The 20,722-nt window shown below is 34.3% G+C and overlaps 2 protein-coding genes across 8 annotated transcripts in view; both read right to left on the bottom strand.

Moving 5' to 3' along the window:
• The window catches only part of snphb (syntaphilin b), a 60,033-nt gene extending 52,997 nt beyond the window's left edge, over positions 1-7,036 (bottom strand). For 2 of the 7 annotated variants that reach the window (XM_039767858.1, XM_039767859.1), the window contains exons 1-2: positions 6,924-7,036; positions 3,958-4,026 (exon numbers count right to left, since the gene is read on the bottom strand). The gene's annotated coding sequence lies outside the window, so the exon portion shown is untranslated. The other 5 variants (XM_039767852.1, XM_039767857.1, XM_039767854.1 and 2 more) reach the window with 4 other exon arrangements.
• A 1,380-nt stretch (positions 7,037-8,416) lies between these two features.
• Positions 8,417-20,722, bottom strand: part of LOC120538324 (double-strand-break repair protein rad21 homolog) — a 29,582-nt gene continuing 17,276 nt past the window's right edge. The window contains exons 9-12 of the mRNA XM_039767785.1: positions 19,168-19,283; positions 14,732-14,845; positions 12,426-12,506; positions 8,417-8,708 (exon numbers count right to left, since the gene is read on the bottom strand). Coding sequence (XP_039623719.1) covers positions 8,520-8,708; positions 12,426-12,506; positions 14,732-14,845; positions 19,168-19,283 — 500 coding nt within the window. The 3' untranslated portion in view covers positions 8,417-8,519. The remainder of the gene's footprint in view (positions 8,709-12,425; positions 12,507-14,731; positions 14,846-19,167; positions 19,284-20,722) is intronic.

Below are 20,722 nucleotides of genomic sequence, written 5' to 3'. Positions count from 1 at the left end.
AAACTCAAGGTCAAATGTAACAGATTGCAAATATATGGAGTAAACTAGAACAAACATTTCTTAATGACAATTTTCAATATTGTATCAATATATCACCTATTAATATCCTTAGGAAAAACTGAAATAATTAACTATTCTCAAGGTGCTGAGCACTGCAAGGCTGATGGAGTCAATTTGCTAATGTAGATGAAAAAATGCATTTGGGAAAAAGATGGATGGAAATCAATAGGAAATAACCTTTAAAATTTGCTTACACTTTTTTGGAACACATTAAAAGTAAACACAATTTCCCAATTTCAGCATCACACAAAATTAACTCCTGAACTTAAGAAACCTTTATTTTAATTGTTAGTTTTTATTTAAAAGTACATTAGAGAAGCAGTTCAGCTAAGGATCACAATCCAGATCCATTTAATAGTAAATCATATATTTTAAAAAAGTAACCAATTTGATTAACACAGGAAAATTATAAAAGAAACAGTTTTGTTTCTTCTCTCCAGCTATCTCATTCTAATAATGTACCTCACACTCACAAAGAATGTGATTAATGTATGTAGATAACAATATAGATTACAACTGAGGAAGAACAACAGATGACAAGTGTACTATAAAGCAGATAGTCTTTGGAAGACATAAGTTATTAACAACTAGGAAATGCATTTCATAATTTTACCTAGCAAGAGCAGAAATCAAATGCTTAAAAGGTAAACACAAAAAAGTCCCTTAATAGAACATATACTTTAGACAACCATTAAGACTGTCAAAGGAACTGCAACTCAATGCAAAAGTCTGTGGATAGCCAACTGTGCAGCTTCTTAGCCATGGAAAATGGGGAGAGGATGCTACAGATTAAAAGCATCAAAACAATCACGAAAAAACGTATAAATACTCGTGCCAAGTTAAGCAAGTAAACTAACCTTGCTAACTTGTCTGTCTAGAAAGTACTAATGAACACAGTACACAGTATATCATCTTCCATTTGTAATGCTCAAGAATTTCTTGAGTGGTAATGACAGCAATGACCTTGAGCAAAAATTAAATTCAGGTTATACTACAGTAGTTGAATGGAAATAATCGGTACTTTTGTCAGCATCAAGCTTAGCTTGATCTCAGATGTTTGACTTTATGTGAACAAGCTGCTCCACTACAAAAACCAAAAGCTATAAATAAAATGAAAATGACTCATACTGCATTTCAGGCTAGGGTTTACCTAGAAATCCCAAATGTTTGAAGCCACATCAGCAGATAATTACCAAAACAGGAACAGAGTGGAGTAAAAAACACTGAAATGAACAGAAACATATACACACACACACACACACCCACATGCAGTAGATAGTGCTTTCGTGCTGTACATGTATTCAGAATATTTATCTATTGGAAAGGATAAAAATGACTTCTAGATCATATCCTTAACAATACAGCTGAAATTTTCTGCACAGAACTACCATTATAAAATTAGCTTTAGCGCGAGAACATTTGCAGTTTAGGACTTTAAGTACAGTATTTATCTACCATATAATAAAATACTAGCGTGGGAAAGGTGCTACATAAATAAAATGTATTTTTTATAAACAGATATGATAGTTGCTCCTATTATTCCTCAATATCCAGTTGGGCCTCAAAAGGAGATGCTCCAACCACTGGAGCCATTTCACAATCATGTCATGATCAGTTCACAGATCAACACCTCTTTTTACCGGGCTGCCCAAAACATATTACCTCAGATCAGATGATACATTTACAGCTCATCACTGACCTTTACCCAAGGTTCTGTGGTGCCAGGTACACTTATGAGCATCTTTGTCCATAATTCACGCTATGTTCAAACACAATCTATGACTAGAGTTCCATTATATCAAACTTTCTCTGGTTCAACGTGAAAGATTAAAAATTCTCAGCCATCTTGTTTATACTGTGCATGTATGCATTTTCAATGAGTAAAAAAATAATTTTGCTGTTTTTTTTGTCAGTTGTTGGTATTGTACTATTGACACTAATCTGTAGGACATATGCCAAGTAAAAACTTTATTGGTTTCTCTTTTTATGGAGCCTAGTGAAAAACCATTCTTGAAGCTAGTATATCCCTACTGGTTTAATGAAAATCTGTCACTCTTTATTCTATGGATAAGTTTTTGTTTTTTTTTTTAAACTTCACTAAAATAGTTCTAAAACTAATGAGACTTGTTTCTGGATGAACAAAACAAAAAAAAAATTACTGTAAATCATTTGCATCACAAGGAGGAACTGATTGGTATGATATTAGACTACTTAAAAAGGACAATACTAGTCATACACAAAAAAAGTGCCTGGGGGATGGTGGGGGACTACGAATTCAAATATAAGATTTCTACATGACAAATAACCTTGGAGGATCAAGGAAGTAAGCACATTAAGAGTCCTTCAAATTTTATTGAATGTAAATCTCACTGGAGAGGATATCTGACCCTGGTTTACCAGTTCTCTTCAGAAAGGATTTATAAAATGCTAAAAGAGACTGGTTACAAATGATTTTACTGCTGCATCACGTGGATGGCAACGATTCATTATTCTTCACAGAGCTAAGAATTTGTACAAGTTGACAATTGAAGGCCTCTGACTATATCAAGGTCATATTTACAGAACAGTGATAATAAAATCTATCAAAAACAAAAATCTTTCAAAGTTTCTCTATTATTTACCAACTTAGAGACTACCCTTTACTTTGGTATTCTAGTTTATGAGGGGAAAAAAAAAAAATAAGGATTCACCTCTAAACTTAAGATAGTTGATATGATCTGCTACTAGATGACTTTTGACCACCAATTCAATCTCTCCATTGTTCTTTTTCAATTAGAATAAGCTCTCCTCCACTGTCTTGTGAAAATGTGAGCTGCACACTGCCCTTTTAAACTTAGTGAAATGTTGAAACAATACCTCCAAATGTTTAAATTTAAACGTCTGTAAACAAAGACGAAACCACAAGTTCCACTTACCAGAACAAAGACTGACAAAATATCCATCCATCCATCCATTTTCTAACCCGCTGAATCCGAATAGGGTCACGGGGGTCTGCTGGAGCCAATCCCAGCCAACACAGGGCACAAGGCAGGAAACAATCCCGGGCAGGGTGCCAACCCACCGCAGGACACACACAAACACACCCACACACCAAGCACACACTAGGGCCAATTTAGAATCGCCAATCCACCTAACCTGCATGTCTTTGGATTGTGGGAGGAAACCGGAGTGCCCGGAGGAAACCCACGCAGACACGGGAGAACATGCAAACTCCACGCAGGGAGGACCCGGGAAGCGAACCCGGGTCTCCTAACTGCGAGGCAGCAGCGCTACCACTGCGCCACCGTGCCGCCCTCTGACAAAATATACAGCAAGGAATCAATCATCAATTCACATTTTAAACCTAAACAAAAATAAAAAACCTACAAGATGCCTTTGAACAGTATACAAAAAAAGACATCTCAAACAGCTTCATATTAGTCAACATCCAGCATGTTGAAACAAGCTATTTTAAAAATGCAGTAGAAATTCATTTTAAAAATTACAACTTTTGCTGTATGTCAAATTTAAAGTTTGCTTGAAACATGAAACTGCCATCCAGTTGTTTACAGATACTGCATAACCTATATGGTAAACACCATAACTAGCAACCCCACAGAATAACATCAGTGACAAACTGCACCTAATGGCAATTAGTATTTGGACTCTCATGAAACTCAGAACACGTCTGCAAGCCAAAGTGTAAACTATTGCATAATCAACAAATGTGAAGTATATTTTTGTACTCTGTAGAAAGTTTAACCTTGGGTATTCTGGGAACCACCTTTTATGTATTCTGCGTCATCAGAGTAGTCTTAATTTCAAAGCAACTATACAGTATGTTTTGTTCCTTTTAAAACAAAGATTACAAAGCCTTACCTAAGAAGACTTTCCTACACTCATTAACAAGAACCTTACCTTTCTCAGCTAATGCTTCATTTTATTCACTGGACAGTCCTTTTTCAAGCAGCTGCAATTCTTCAACTGCTAAATAAATAAAAATAATAATCAATGAAAAATGTTTTGTTTAAAAGAACAACACCACGACATAGCAAAGTGTACACCAAAAAGTATAGGAACAAAGGATTAAGTTTGAAGAAGTCTGAAGATAAAATACGGTTACATTCATACAGAAGCAAAATTCTGATTTGTTTCACTCATTTGAACATTCAAAAAACACACATGGAACTTCAATCTTTCGGACTGGATTTAGACCATTTTGTAGCAGAAACATACATTATGCAACTTGAATGTAACATGTATTTGAACACTTGAATCAGACTTGTCTGTAAATTTATACCTCTCAACTAATATTACATCACTCTTTAGGCAACCTTTATCACATCACTGTGTTAAAAATCAAGATGGACGATGGTATCAAATCAGAATGTCAATGAGAAGAAAACAAAGTTCCTGACTTGAATAACCAACGTGGGTGAATGTCGCCAGAACATATTATTTAAAGAAAATCTTGTGCACACAAACTGACAATAATTGCTGCTCATTTTGTTTTTTTTACTTTTTACTACTTTGACATTTTTTTATGTATTTATTTATTTATTGGTAGGTCCATTTTAGTGCTTTTTGTTAAATATCTGGATTTCTGTATGCCTTTTATAGGCTATTTAGTTATTTTCCAGGTATAACCTATTGAGACAGGATGAAACGTTACCAATGATTTAGGGTAGGCTGCCCACATCCAGCATTTGCCTGTTGCTGACAAGAAGCATTAAACTTCATTGTGAAGTGAAACAGAATGGATATTATGGCAATGAAAAATCCCACCTCTTCTGTTGTGGGAAAGGAATGAAGTTGTGTGCAGTGTGATAGGGGAATTACTGTAAATATGTAATTTTAGGTTGTATTTATAAAATGGGATGTAATATAAAATGTATATATCATTTTCCAGTCAGTCTTATCAAAAACTGAGATTGTGAAAATATCTTATGTGCGATTGCAGCTCAGTTTCACATGGATATGCAGTCAACAGAGCTACTGAAAAGAGCTCACTTCTTTGCTAAGAACAAAGTTGTAAACACTACATTGGAGGTAATTGTTGGGTTTTACAAAAAATGCAGTGTCCATCACTTCAACTACCAAAACATTATGAAACAACCGGTAGAACAAACAAAACATATATGAATACTAGTTTCAAGAAGACGGAGATATGCCATATTCCATTGTCAGTATACTAACACATGACATAAATAATTCAGTTAACACCAGTCGTTTTTCAATGGCTAATTCTTGAAAAAAAAGAAAAAGGAAAAAAAAAAGTGGAAAAAATGTGATCATTTTTGTCCCTTAAAACTTGCTTCAGTCTCTCTTCATTGACTACCAAAAACACCAGCACTACAAAGTTTTTAAATTATATAAAATTTGCAGCACCGGATCTGAAAACTAGATAATGCGTTATACAGTATGAAAGTGAATATATTTATCTTATTAAATCTGATTAAGTTTGACACTTAATTTTGTAAATGCCCAATAATATTCAATAGGAATCTACATTCTATTTGCCCAACTATATTCTTTTGAAGTATTCGATCTACCCAATTACTTATAAAGCTAATTCAATGTAACAAGCAAAAGGAGCAGGGTCTGCTCAATCAATCAACATTTATTTATATGGCACATATTTATACAAAAAAATGTAGCTCAAAGTGCTTTAAATCATGCTCAATCATGCATACACATTCATACCAGGATCATTTAAAGCCACCAGCTAACTTAACACACATCTTTTCGAAAGGCTGAAAAACCACACAGACACATAGGGAGAATAGGCATCCACCATGTCAACAGTGACTATTCTGCTGCTGAAAGTGTTATGGCGGCATTACCGACAACACTGTCACCCTTGGAAAAATAACTATTTATCTAAATTGCCTTAATGTACAATTAAATTATACGCACATTAAAAAAAATGACAATAAAACTAAAACCACAATGTGTAATTAATAGAAACAAGATCTGCATGACATTACACTATTAATTAAAAAAAGCAATTGACAAATCAAGTCTTTTTATAATAACTTCACAATTTTTACTATAAAATATAATTTAACATAGTTTCATTTGTGCATTTACCTGACATACATAACAACACATATTCTATTGCTCGTTTTACTTTAAACGACATAAATGGCCTAACGGCCTAACAATGATTTTGGAAGAGGTTACATTAATATTTTTGGCAAGTAATTTCAACTAGCTAAATACAATTACGTGACCATGAAATTCTTTACATTACTTAAATTTAATCACTCATAAATGCATCTGTTCCACCACCAAATGACTTTAAACGTGCAAAAAGTATTTCAGAAAATCTCAGTCACGAACATTTGTATTAATCAAATAAATAACATAAAAAAAACGTCACCCATTGACTGGCTTGATTTATCTATTTTAAATGCAACATTGTCACAAATGGCTTCCAACGGAGTACAAGGCCCGCTATGACCCATCTTCTGCAACCACAGTTTTGAATCTATTTGCATTATGAATTTCCAAATGCAAGAAACGTAGATTGAACTCAACAACTGGGCCGCGGACTCGTGGAGTGAACTCCACGAATAGTAAAGATGAAGGAGAAGTCGCACACCTGAGGCAGAAACGGGAGTCTGTAGATTAACTAATGAAGACACGGCAATGCGGGCAGGAAATACGACCGCAAACAAAAATAAAAAAAACGGGCTCCAAACCATATTTCGCTCGTATAATGAACAGGCGCACCCTCACCCAAACCATCATCGGAGCGACCTTGAGCCTACTTACCTATCATATGGCCTCAGCACCACTGCGACATGCCAACCTTTGAAGCGTACAATGCAGCGCTGCCACAACATACAAACAGGATGGAAAAGACGCATCACGCCGCTTACCTGTTTACGATTTTACGACACACCAGCCTAAGCCGCGGCGCTACCTCCCAACTCTTCCTCTTCCCTGACTGGTGAGGCTAATTAAGCAGTGGGAAGAGCTGAGGGTGCAGAGATTTCTGGCTGTCCTCTTAAAGTGGCACAACTAGCAGCTGCTGCTGAGGTGGGGCACAGAAAAAAGCGTGTCTGGGAAGTGGAAATTGCCGAAGTCAAAAAAGAATCCCGCTATTAACAATAATACACTAACGCAACGTTTACAGTGATTCACTCTTGATCTTATTATTTTTCATTAACCTTTTTTCTAATCCATGTTATTAAATTGTACATTATGATAAATGCAGCATTTACTCAAAACATACGCAACAATTCATAAAAAGCATGAAAGGAGCAGGTCACACGTCACACAACAGCAAAACTTTAAAAATAAAGTAAAACATCGCATCAGTGGTATTTATAAACCGTTTTAAATCCTGCTTAATGATAAATGATAATGAAAATTAGATCATACTGTATATGATACACAAAATCATAAACATAAAGATTTTGCGGAAATCTCCATAATTACAAAAAGCAGCCACATAGCTAAGTCAGGATCAAGTTTGGTAATCTAAAGCAAGATAAACAACTAGGAATGCAATTTAAAGACTGACTAAGAAATTTTTTTCAAAAAAAGTAGAAGTAAATTTGTTTGCTCTGCCATAAATCTACAGAAATTTCAGCCTCAGCATTGTCTGGTTGGAATGTACACATTCTTCTTGCTATACCCAGGGATGAACTGTCACCAAATTTAGGCATGGATTTTGCCTTAAATAAGAAACTGGTATGATAAGCTCCTGTCTCCCATGACCTTAAAATGTTACTTGTTCATTTAGTAAATGGATGGCATGCAAAAAAACACAAACGTTTGCAAAAAATAAACAATGCTACAAAGTCGGTCAAATTGTTCTCTAAATGTTCAAGCCTTAATGTATACAGTATTTTTGCCAAAACATATTTTTTTATAGATGTTAGAATACAAGTAAACATAATCTGCAAAATAAAGTTCAACTTAAAATAAGTACTCTACTAGGAATATTTTTTCTGTTTCTTTTCTTACCTCTACTGATGTTCTTGTCAAATTTCAACAGAACTATCCAACTTTAGATACTGAGGAGTCTACTATTGAAATATTTCTCTCCAGGTGATGAAGTATTGCACAAGAAATCTGAAAAGTTAACATTCTTCCCTTTCTGTTTTCCCATTTTCTTAAGTGTACGTAGAATGCCAATGCAAATGCAAAACAACTTGCAATTAGCAAAAATAATGTTTTTTAAATTTGCTTGTTAACCCAAAATTTATTTTTAGTGCTTCTTACTGTTTTACGGTATACATTTAACGTGGTAATAACTTTGAATATGACAAAACAGCTGCTTGCTAAAACAGTAAGAGCACAGCAGCATTTAAATTACTCACATTAACAGGTATTACAATAAAGAAGAATGGGAGTTCAGGTTACATTTGAATTTAATTATTTCTTCTTTATGGTTCTGAACAAACTCCAGGAACAGAAGAAAAACTGAACTAGTACATTAAAATGAAAAATGAAGATTAATTGAAATATTAAATTTTGTAAAAGTTCGACCCAGGTGTTGCAAGAATATCATTATAAGGTTTTAGCTGTGTTACATTAATCGCCCCTTGCTTTTTTAATGCTAAAAGACAAATAAATTTTTCAGCAGCTTGTTTGCGATTATTATGCTTGCATAATTCTTGCAAACAAAAAGTCGTATTTCCACTTTGGCTGTGTTTCTGTAAGAGAAAAAAATTACACAACATTAGTTATTATGATGAACATTTAACCTTACTCTGCATAAATTCATTGAAATCTAAATTATTGCAATATCCAGTTTATAAAACGTACTGGATGCTCTTTTATAGTCTGATGTGTTTTAACTCATATATTTTTTTATGGATGTGCCAAGATACAATATCATAACAGGCACTGTTTTTTGACATCCCCAAGCATTGACTCAAAGAGAGTACAAGAAAAATCTCCCAAACAAATTACCTTTGTAGAGAAAATAAATTGAAGAAATCTTAGGAAAGGCAATTTAGAGATAGACCTCATTTTAGATGGCTGTTTGTTTACCATTGCTATGGGGTTGCTAATGTCTCGTATCACGAAAGCTGCTTCCTTTGATGTCAGCAATGATGTTAGCACGATGGTATTTAAGCCAACAGAGCATTGTATATGCCACCCAAGATTGTTGACAAAAACAAACAGGTTTTATACTGTTTAAGAGCTATTTGAGTATTTACCTTGGCATGTTTTTCAGATTTGTTTTTATTTCAGCTTTGGTAATTGGTTTATTCTGTCTCTTGGTATCGATCCTTTTTAACTATATTTTCCTCTAGTCCATATGCTGCTCCTTGTCCTCTTGTTAATCCTGTCATATTCAATCGTGGTCAGAACACCAAGAAGCTCATCTATTCAATCAGGGGAGCTAAATGCACCTTGTATCTTCAGGTCTGGGAGTTTCTCCACCTTTGAGCTCTTGGAACTAAACACTGTGGAATCACTCTGAAAATTCTGTGATGAGGCCACAGAAGCTTAATATTTTCAAAGTTTAAACTTGTTGCCAGTCATTGAACCCAGCCTGAAAGGACTAAGAAGATGCTTTACTTCAAGAAGGGAACTTTGGTACCTAAACTCCTGTATCAGGAAAAGTCCAGCTTTTCCCTATGAAGTCTCAAAAGCAATGGCAGAGAGCCTAACTCTCAGACCAGTCTAAGGAAGAAACTGCCACAGCACAGACTCATACAAGTAACATGTGGCAAAGGCAACAAGTGTGCTCCTCCAAAAGCAAAGTTCTCCACTTGAACCCAGAGCCATAACCTGCAACTCCATATAGCACTGGAGAGCACCATTAAAGGCTTGAAATTGTAAAACTGTTTACCTGTTCCACGATAAATTAGAAGAGTAAGAGATGTCAAATTGCAAAGTAAATACATGATTTCTTATGTTAAATTGTTACTAGGTAACAAGCTTATGATTAATTGTGACAGGTAACAACTAGGTATTAAAGACTTCAACTAATTTGGAAACAAGTACATCAAGCCACAGCCTAAAAGTTTACACTTCTATCACCAAGAATTTACATTAAACCAATGGAGAGCAGAATGTGGCAAAATTTCAAAAGAGCAATGGTGATCGAATAAGCTGGTAAAATCAAGAAAGTTCAGAAAATCTCTAAACGAACTAAGAATAGACACTTCAGCGCTATATGTTCGTCTCACTTGTCTTGAGCAGATATTTTAGTCTATAAGCAATTACATTTCATCGTTCTATTTCTTAAAATGAGGATCTTTTAGTTACCATTATACCATACAAGATTAACGACTGTGAATCCTCATCTACAGAGAAAATTGTAGATTGGGAGCCTTACCAAAATGTCTAATTAACTGAGAGTAAGAGGGCAGTGGTTGTTTTCACTTTAGAAATCAGCTGTAGAATTTTTTTGTTTTCTTATTAAGTTACAATATGCATGCAGATACGGAATGTTTACTACTCATTCTGCATTCTTATGCTATCAAGTTTATTGTTAAACAAATCAACAAACTTATTGATGGTATCATTAAGATTTTTTTGTCAATGCTATATTTTCCCTAAATACTCCTTGATTACAACCTTTAAATATTAAGTACACTTTTTATTTGTAGTTTATTTTGAATTAGCAGCCAAGAATAATTTATTATTTTTTAACTTTTTATTGAATTTATTAAAAACAACTAACATTCCATACAAGCAATTCAAATTTTACAAAACTTAAGTTAAAATCAAATCAATCTCCACCCTTAAGAAAGATAGATAGGCCAGCAGAATAAAACTTTAATAGTAGGAAAAATAAGTAAATAAATACATAAATAAAAACAATCAAAATAAATAAGGGAAGAGAATCCACTTCCTCAATTTAAATGCTTATTCTAAAATGGTATTGATTAGATCCTGCCAGGTTTTAAAAACGTTTTGCACAGATCCTCTAAGTGAGAATTTAATTTGTTCCAATTTCAAATAATATATAACATCAGATACCCACTGACTTAAAAGAACTTAGTTAGGATTCTTCCAGTTGAGAAAAACAAGTCTACATGCCAATAGTGAAGTAAAGGCAATTACAGTTTGTTTGTCCTCTTCCACCTTAAGCCCATCTGGAAGTACACCAAACACAGCTGTTAGTGGATTAAAAGAGATTGTAAAGATTCTGGTCCAAAATGATGCTAATTTGGTGTAGGTCCAAACCATACGGCCCAATGAGGCTGGAATTTGATTGCAACGTTCGCAGGCTGGATCTTGCAATAAAAACATTTTGGACAATTTTAAACAAGACAGATGCGCTCGATCGATGATTTTAAGTTGAATGATTGTATGCTTTACACATATGGAGCTCGAGTGAATTCTGTGCATTGCTGCCTTTCACTCCTTTTCTGAAATGTTGAGTGAGAGATCCTTTTCCCACTATACTCTGGGATCTTTAAAAGGAAGGGATATTAAAATGTTTTGTATATTACAGAAATGCAGTCTGAGCTCTCAAGACTGATCTATATTTTTGATGGAATAGAAGTAGGCGGGAGGTGAGGAAAATTGGGCAGGTTTTGTTTGGCAAAGTTTCTAATCTGGAAGGAGGTAGTGAAAGAAATGTGCCACTGCAAAGTTCAATTTGGAGTGTAATTGTTTGTAGGATGCAAAGATGTTGTCTATGTACAGATCTCTAAGTCATTTAATCCCGAATGTTTTCCAGACAATAAAAACTGCGTACATTTGAGAGGGAGGAAAAGGGTGGGTATCATGCAGAGGTTTCACACTTAAAAGCTTCTCTATCTTGAAGTACTTCCTACATTGGTTCCATATTCTGAGTGAATGTAGCACAATTGAGTTGTTAGTATATTGGCGATAACTTATATTTACTAGGGTAAAAAGCAATAAATATAAAGAAGTAGTGCATGATTTTATTTCTATTGCGGACCAAATCACTGTATGTTCATCTATTTGTATCAATGTCTAGGTTTTTATAGCTTGTGTATTTGCCGCCCAGTAATAAAATTTAAAGTTAAGTTGAACCATGCCACCTTCTGCCTTAGATCTTTCGAGGGTCGCCCTTTGGATATGTGGATGTTTTAAATTCCAAATAAATGAGATTATGATTGAATCTGACTGCTTAAAAATGATTTATCGATGCATATTGGAATGCTTTGAAATAGAAAAATAAGCTTAGGAAGGATACTCATCTTGACAATGTTAATTCTTCCAGCGAAAGTGAGATGAAGGGTAGACCATCTATGCAAGTCTTCCTTAAGTTTAATTTTGTAATTTAAAGTTGTGGGGTGTACTGTATTATTATTTCAAAATCTATGCAATTCTCTGAGCATCTCCACAGACTAGAACACCGGGCAGTTTAGAAAAAAATAATAATTGACTTAAATAATTAAACAATAATTCTAGATCAATCAAGTAAAATAATTGCTTACCTGTAAAATACTTAAAAATTGATGAGCCCTCTTGTTCAGGTGTATCTCTCTGTTATCAATTGTGTTGTCAGGATTTGATTCCTATTTTTTGAAAAATAAAATCAATAGTTATGGATTAAAAAAGTAAGATTTTTCTTTAGTATTGTATTTTTGTGTAAAGAGCAGAGCACAACATTATTCAATGTCTAATATGACCACAAGGGGGAACTCCAAAGCCCAAACACAAAGTCATCCAACACAATTCTGGGTTCAAAAAAATTGCTTTTTTTTATTTTTCACCCACACTTTTAAACACAAATTCCAGCCAAAAACACCTCTAAATTAAATAAATGTAAGTTAAACGTCGCTGTTGCCTCGCGATTCTGAGTCTCTGATGTGAGGTGGCAGGCTCCTTTTCAAGCTGAATACAGGAATGCTTCTGCCGTCCTTAGAAGCACTTCTGGTTCACGTGGAAAGCATGGAGGTCATCCCCCAACAGCACCCTTTACCAGCACCCAGGGAGAACGGCAGGGTTGCCCTTCTGGACTCCCAACACCCAAGCACCCCTGTGAGTGTCCAAACTGGGACGTCATAGGAGGACCAGTGCCACCTGCTGTATGGGGGAATGGAACTGCTCCCAGCTCTGCTGGATTATCAGTTGTTTTACTCTTGCTGGGCACAAAGTCATTTCCTCCTCTAGCTGGCAAGCTTAATTGTCCTTCCATTCTGAGAAAGAAATCATCTTCCATCCCGGCTGAGATGCCCGTCTTTCCTTGTGGGCACTTATACTATGTTATAAAAGGGAAAGTTGAAAGGGGTATTGTACTGGACAGATCTTTGGCAAAAGATCCATTCCTCTGTATTAAAATAAGTGAATTACAAGTTTCTAGTATTTGTAATTTATACTGTATGTTTCTTGATTCTACATATAATAAACAAATGACATATTGTGTGACCGTTACATTTCTAATTAAAAGCCATCACTGTGAAGAGGGAAAGTTAATACAGAAAATGAACAGATGAAAGGATGAGTTAATTTCAGTATTTTTGCCCCATAAAAAAGAGTACTGTAATGCTGTATAGCCAGCTACATACAGCTGTTGTGTAGTGGCCGTTGGTATCACTTACAGATTAACTTAAAATATTGTTAAAAATAAGGTGATCTTGGAGGCCACGAGGAAGAAGAGGGCTTCAAAGCTCAGTCCTTTCGTCTACTGATTTTTCTTTTCCAGGAACCATATCCAGTTCTTAATTAATCTTGTTTTCTCAGATGGTTTCTTTTTTCTCTTTAAGTATTATTTTGCAGTTTGTGTAGTGTTTTACCTTTTAACTTATGTACTAAACATATACACTGTTACAAATTACTTACCTTGGATTTTTAAATCAATATTTTGTTTTCATTTCTCTGAACATTAAGAAAAACTTTATTTCTACTAATGAAATAGTGGTGTAATGGACAATAAATAAGCTGGAACACAGTTAACAGTATTGTTACTTGGACTGAATTTGTGGGATGGCTGATAACACAGAGTTCTGTGGTAAAGCTAAATCAATGAAATGAACTTAAACTGTAAATAAAGTAAAATTGTCTCACATTAACTTATTTTCTAATTTTATTACAATACTAAAACATAGTGCTCCGTAAACAAGAATTAAGTACATAAATGAGAACTGGCCCCTTAAATAAGTGATATGGGTCAGTGTTAAATAAGGATTAAGTCTGGTTACCATTGCTATTGAAAGAACAGGTCCAATCTATCTCATCCACCAGAAGAAATAAAAATATAATAAACTGTTTTCTTTGCTATGTAAAATAGTTTATTATAAATACCATGAGTGAGCTAATTTCAAAAAGGGACCCATCTTAGGTTCATAAGTTAATTATTATATTGCATGTTCATTAAGGAGACCAACTCCAGCTATAACAATTGCATCAATATTTCTCTGAATTCAGAGGTCTTTACAATTATCAGGGAAACTTTACTGACACTGTGAATGAAAAATCAATTAAATGTCTACAAGTTAGCTGAAATTACTCTGATCATGTTTTTTTTTTTCAAAATGATAAGCAGGCAGATTATAAGGATGAAGCTGCGGAACACAAATCAGCAGCACTGAACAATACTGTATTACATATTGAGTTCTTGGAAAAATGGTCTACAGTGGTCTGAAGCAACAAATATTAAAAATTACTTCAGCAAATACTTATTTATTCATTCATTATCTGAACATGATTATTCTAATACAGGATCACAAGGAGGAGGAACACATTACTACAACAGTCAAACTTTCTTAACTGTAATACATATAAAGTATTCTGTGCTTACATTTTCAAAATTGCTTTCAGCCTGGTCAACTTCACTCTCTCGTCTTGCAGAATCAATAGACAGAATATCATAAGAAGCCATATTCAAAATGGTTGTCTCCATCTCTTTATCATCCTGTATAGGAAAGGTTTTAAAATTGAGAACCAAAACCACTTATATAATCACACAGTTAAAACATATACTTCCCAAAAGACAGCACAGAATTGTCTAGAAAAAAGTTTTGCTTCAGTAACATGAACTTCAAACTTTATTGGCAACGTCCTGTGATATACGATTGTGAGGTAATCGACCTTTCAGGATATGTATCCTTTGACTGTATTTATTTTAATTTTACCTGTTCTACAAAAAGAGCACAGGGGTACTAATGGAAAAAAGCAAAATAAATGCACATTTATAAATTTATACTAATCTATGCAAAAGGATAAATGATTAGAAGTAGCACCCTAAAAACATTTGAATATTATTATACTACTGGTTTCAAAACACAAAATGTATAGGAACTGAAAATCTGTGTTGGGTTGAAAAGCCTTTTGTCACATCATGTCATGTCATTTTCTAACCCACATACCCAGGGTATGGGGCAGGGCTGGAGCACAAGGCAGAAACAAAACCTGGACATTAACACATACACACACACACACCAAACACACAGTGGGACAGTTTAGCATTGCCAATTCACCTAACTTGCTTATTTTTGGACAGTGGGAACTGGAGCACCCTGGGAAAACCCATGTTGAGATGTGGAGAGCATGTATTGTCCATGCAGGGAGGACTCAGGACTTGAACCCTGGTCTCTTTACTGCGAGGCAGCAGCACTACTGCTGCGCTGTAATTAGTGCAAACATATGCACATAAAAAAGTTTTTTGCAAAGGCCAATATTTATCCTTGTGGCTGGAATACTTTGTCCAGACCGACGGTTCGTGCTTTTCTCAGTCATTTCAGCTCAATTTCTGAACTGCCAAAAACGTATATGTTCAAGGATATGTTTTGTATTTTTCAAGTCAAAATAATTTTTTTCGCAATTAAGTGATTAAGAGATTTAACCATGCCCGGGGCCAGAAATAAAAGACAAAGCGTAGGTGAAAAAATTATAGTAAAGACCGCATTAGCGCAAATAAACGGAAATTATTCTCAGTGCAATAACGGATCAGCGAAAAGAAATCGAATATATTGTTCAGATTTAAACTTTAAGTTGGAGATTTGATGATCGTCTAATTCATGTTGCCATCAGGGAAAAGTAGTGTTTCTTCCCAATCAAGAGGTGTAACTGTGAGAATTAAAAGATTTGTTGTTTGGTGAAAGTGAAATCCACATACATGAGCAACAGAGACACGCAATGGCTGGCGTGTAGCGCAGGGCGGGGGACTGGCGAGCAAAGTGAGCAGGGGGCAAAGCCCCCTAGTCATCTAAAAATATTTTCTTATTTTCTGCTGCTCTACTGTGATTTATTAAATGCTTTATACTTTAGAGATAATTAATACCATGACAGTTTTATGTTAATAATTGCATTATACATTAATATAATTTTTTATCCTTAAATGTTTAGTGCTTCATGTTGACAATTTGTAAGTTGCAATATTTTGTAACTGCGTTGTCAGTAAGTGGTGCACTGCTGCTAGGGATCCTCTCTCAGAAGGCATTGTGCACCACATCTATGCTATGCCTTATAATTTCACACTCTATTCTGTGTAGACTCCAATATCCTAAATCAATCATTTAAACAACTTCATTGTGAGCTCTCATGGTGAAGATTTTTTTTGTCTTTATTTATAGCAATTCTCATTTCGATTTTGTTAACAGTCTTGTATCTATATTTAGAAGTTAATACGTCTTTTGATTATATTATGGTTTTGTATCTGGATTGTGGTGGCAACACACCATTTGATTCTTGATTTATAGTAATTCACCTTTCTAGTTCATTGAGAGTTTCATGTTTAGATTTTTTAAACAATATGTATTTTGGCAATCAGCCTCTAGATATACTCTTTTTGGATACATCCAGGGTTTTATGCTTCAACTTTTAGAGTAGTTTCTCTGATTTTCACTATCAAAAGCACATCTCCCATCCAGGTACTCCATCCCTACAGTTGACTAATTTCCCTTTTGTCAGCAGGCAATTCAAATTAAATTAAATTAAACAGTTTGCATTTTCATCTGAACATTATTACACCAATGATCCAGCCATACAATAGAAGCTACATTTCACCGGTTAGACAGTGACTAACATTATGTTCGGCATGGACATATAGTCATATCCAATCAGACAATTTTTTTTAAATAAAAAAGAGAAGTACAAACATTGCCCAAGGATTGTCTGAGTCCATGCTAGGTACTAAACACAGGAGATCACTGTGTCATATACTAAAAACAAGGCACAATACCAGAATCGTAGTCTAAACAAAAAGAGCACATAAAAGTGTATTCCTAGATAATGCTTTGATTGCTTAACCAACTCTCACCAGATGTTTCTTAACTTACACTTGCTTAAAGTGAACTTTAAGCAAGTTCTTAACTTACACTTGCTTAAAGTGAACTTTTATCTTATAAATCATGGTAATCAGGATGTAATAGGTCACTAGGCACATCATTATAGGAACCAGACAAACAATATGGCAGCAAACATGAAAAACAAACACAGAAAATCATGAGCAGAGAAATCAGCAATAAAAGGTTAACATAAAGAAATAAAAATAAACATTAATATTGCATGGGGACAAAAGCAAATATAATAAATTAAAAATAAAATCCTGACATTCATCATGTTTGCTTTTATGGCTGGCACCATTTTGCACGTCAGCTATATATACTGATCTGTATAAGATGTCAAAAAAGGAAAAATAAACATTATTAAGAAGAAATTCCTTTAAAGCTCGTCTTAACTTAACTTAATGATCTATGTTTTGAAAAAAGGATTTGGGATCAGATGATATGGATGGAAAATACAAATTACTATTAGTGGAGTCAACATAACATTGCCTACATCCCAATAAACATTACACATGTTAGAGTGTATAATGACCAAGAATGGACAGCTAGTTAGAAATGAAGGGAAGTGGAGGAAGGATACAATACTGGAAAATATTACATGCCGGTTGAGCAAAAATGTAAATATTAACCAGGACAATAAACCCAACCTCTGAGCTAAAGCAAAACTAGAGTAGGTCAATAGTAAAATGGTATATATCAATATATTTTTTTTTACCAAACTCAAAAATGTAACAAGAATTCATAGTTGAAGCACCAAGTCCTTAAATGATGAGACATAATTGAAAAAACTAAATACACACAGCAAGTTGTAAACTTGTTATTATCCTCAATTTCGAATAACTAATAATGCTGATTTCAATGACGTTAAAATACAGATGTCAGAAGCTGTGCACTTCTAAAACAAATGATGCCAACAACTTTCACCTACATATAATAAGACTAATTATGTCAGGATAAGTCTCATGATTGTAGCATGTCAGACTTGTTGTGCTGCGATTTTGTTTTGAATCGTGGCCATTTTATTTATGGTAGCTATGCTCATTGTTAGTCATGTGACTCAGGTGACATATTGTCATAATTACCCACTTATATAAAGTGGTCATATACTACTTCCTGTGTTTAAGTTTCTGGATATTTCTAAATAAACAAATAGTACTAGCCAGTAAGATAAACAATGTGTTGGTATTCAGGATGTTTGCTTTGTTAACTGATTCAGGTTTTGTTTTGTGTATTGCATTTTTCGCAGTGTTGTTTTGAATTCATCTAGCCCTAAGGATGCCTTCATTTCTGATATCTATGTTTGCACATACTGATTAATTTTGCTATCATAAACACAACTCAAAATTGCCATGAAGGATTACACAAAACATCACAAATGAAACAAAATCATTACATCTAGCCGTCACACACCATTTGAAATAATCAAGGGCAAAGGGCAAAATGCCTCCAAATTAAATAATTTTTACATTTGACAATCTTCTAAAATGAATGTTTTTAAAACTAACTTGAAAACTTATCTTTTAGAACAAGCTTTAATGTGTTGATAGTATCCTTTGTAATAGATGGTTTTGCTTTATGTATTTATTTTATTCTTACATGCCTCTGTTTTTAACTTACTTGATATGCATAGTGTCTTTAAATGTTATTAAAAAGGTGCTTATAAATGTAATGTGCAGGTGCCACTATTTTTTAGGTAGGCCTGGAAGGCATAGGTGTTTGTTGTTTTATTATTTTATTTATTTTTGTACACTGTCATTTTCTTTAGCATAATTATTTATTTTTTTGTTAATAAAATCCCTCTGACCACCTATGTTTTTGGGCTTAAGAACCATTCAAAAGTGCACATTACAGTCCCTAATGTATATACTACTGCAAAGGACTAGTGGCCTGCCCAGGGGTCTTTTCTGCCTGTACATCTATATCAGTTTAGCCAAAAAGATTTACTTACATTTTGCCAAGACCTATTATGATGAATCAGAGTATCAGATGGCGACTGCAATTCACTTCTTGTTCTGTCCATTACAGATTCTTCTAATCGACTTGCCTCTTCTATTAATAAGGTTCCTGTTTAAAATGTTTATAGAAAATTTTATGACCTTAATATCCACTTGCTGTGCTATATTTTTTTTTCAAAGTGTATTTTCATAGATCAAATATTTTCAGACAAAATATACAGACACATAATAAGAATAATATATTCTTGTAATGAAATGTAATCTTTAAAACAAGTTAAACTCATTCCATATTAACATTAACCCTTTATAATGTGAAAGACATATGCAAAATATGACAAAAGAATTTATTAAAGATATTCTATAGTTTACATATGGATGAAAAATTAACACATGTAACGGATGGCAGGCATGGGCCAGCATCCCGGCTGAGCTGATTCAAGATTCCTTACCTGGATGGCCTACCAAATGGGAAGGGTGGTCCCTCCTGCAGCCAAGAGATTGGCAGGAATCAAGAGGCTGGCATCCCAGAAGGACTTGATAAAGGTTTCTAAACCATCTGGGATGCCAGTACAATGGAGAGGCAGGGGAGGCAACTTACTTGGGTTATTTGCTCCTCTGAAATGCTAGATGGAAGCATCCTTGGTTTACGGTACCTCTACAGATACCCACAGGGCATGTTGGAAACTGTAATCACATGGGGCAGCACTGCTGGGTTCCATGGGTGTCACCGGGGGGCTTTAAAGGGATTAATGGTCACTGTTTCATGGACTTTCGTCTAACCTAGAAGTGCTACTAAAGGACCATGTCACGGCAACGGAAGTACACCCAGGTCCTAAATAAAGGAAGCAGTTCTGCTTCAGTACAAGTTGGAGTCGGGAGAGGAGCTGGACAACACTCACTAAGAAGAAGCAGAGAAGAGAACAGAAAAGATACATTCTGGTATTGTGTTGTATTATAGAGAGAGAGAGACTTTATAAAATAAATGTTCACGTTTGAGCCTGGGACTTTGTTTGTGAGATTGTTTTTTGGGGTTTGGGGCACAGTGTCACCCTCATCTGGTCACATACATTAAAATAAAGTTATATTCAGCAAAGCAGAAATATATGAAAAGTTAAATAGGCAGTTCAAATAAATGTTAGAAACAAAGAAAATAATATTTTAAAAGTTCAGAAGGATGTGTAAACTGAGCATGTACATTGTTTCATCTGATAGTAAGATTCTTACATTACTTTAATACAAAGTTCTGAGTACAGAATCTTCTAAAATAGTTAATTCTGTCCTCTTCACATTTAAATTATTAATTTAATTAGCTTTTAACCATTAAAATAAAAAGATTTTACGTAAGACTGATAGTGGTAATTTATCATATTTAAATTTGTATCATATTTAATAGTAAATATTTTGCATTTACTACTAATGAACATAAACTGCTGGTAATTTCTAAAATCTTAAACATACGGCCTTTATAAATGAATATTACTGAATTTTTTACTGAATACAGTGGCCTTGTTACTTCTTTATTTTATGTTTTTTTGCTTCTATAATTTG

The sequence above is a fragment of the Polypterus senegalus genome, chromosome 10 (assembly GCF_016835505.1).
Source record: "Polypterus senegalus isolate Bchr_013 chromosome 10, ASM1683550v1, whole genome shotgun sequence".
NCBI lineage: Eukaryota > Metazoa > Chordata > Cladistia > Polypteriformes > Polypteridae > Polypterus > Polypterus senegalus.
This window is presented reverse-complemented; position numbering and strand designations above follow the sequence as displayed.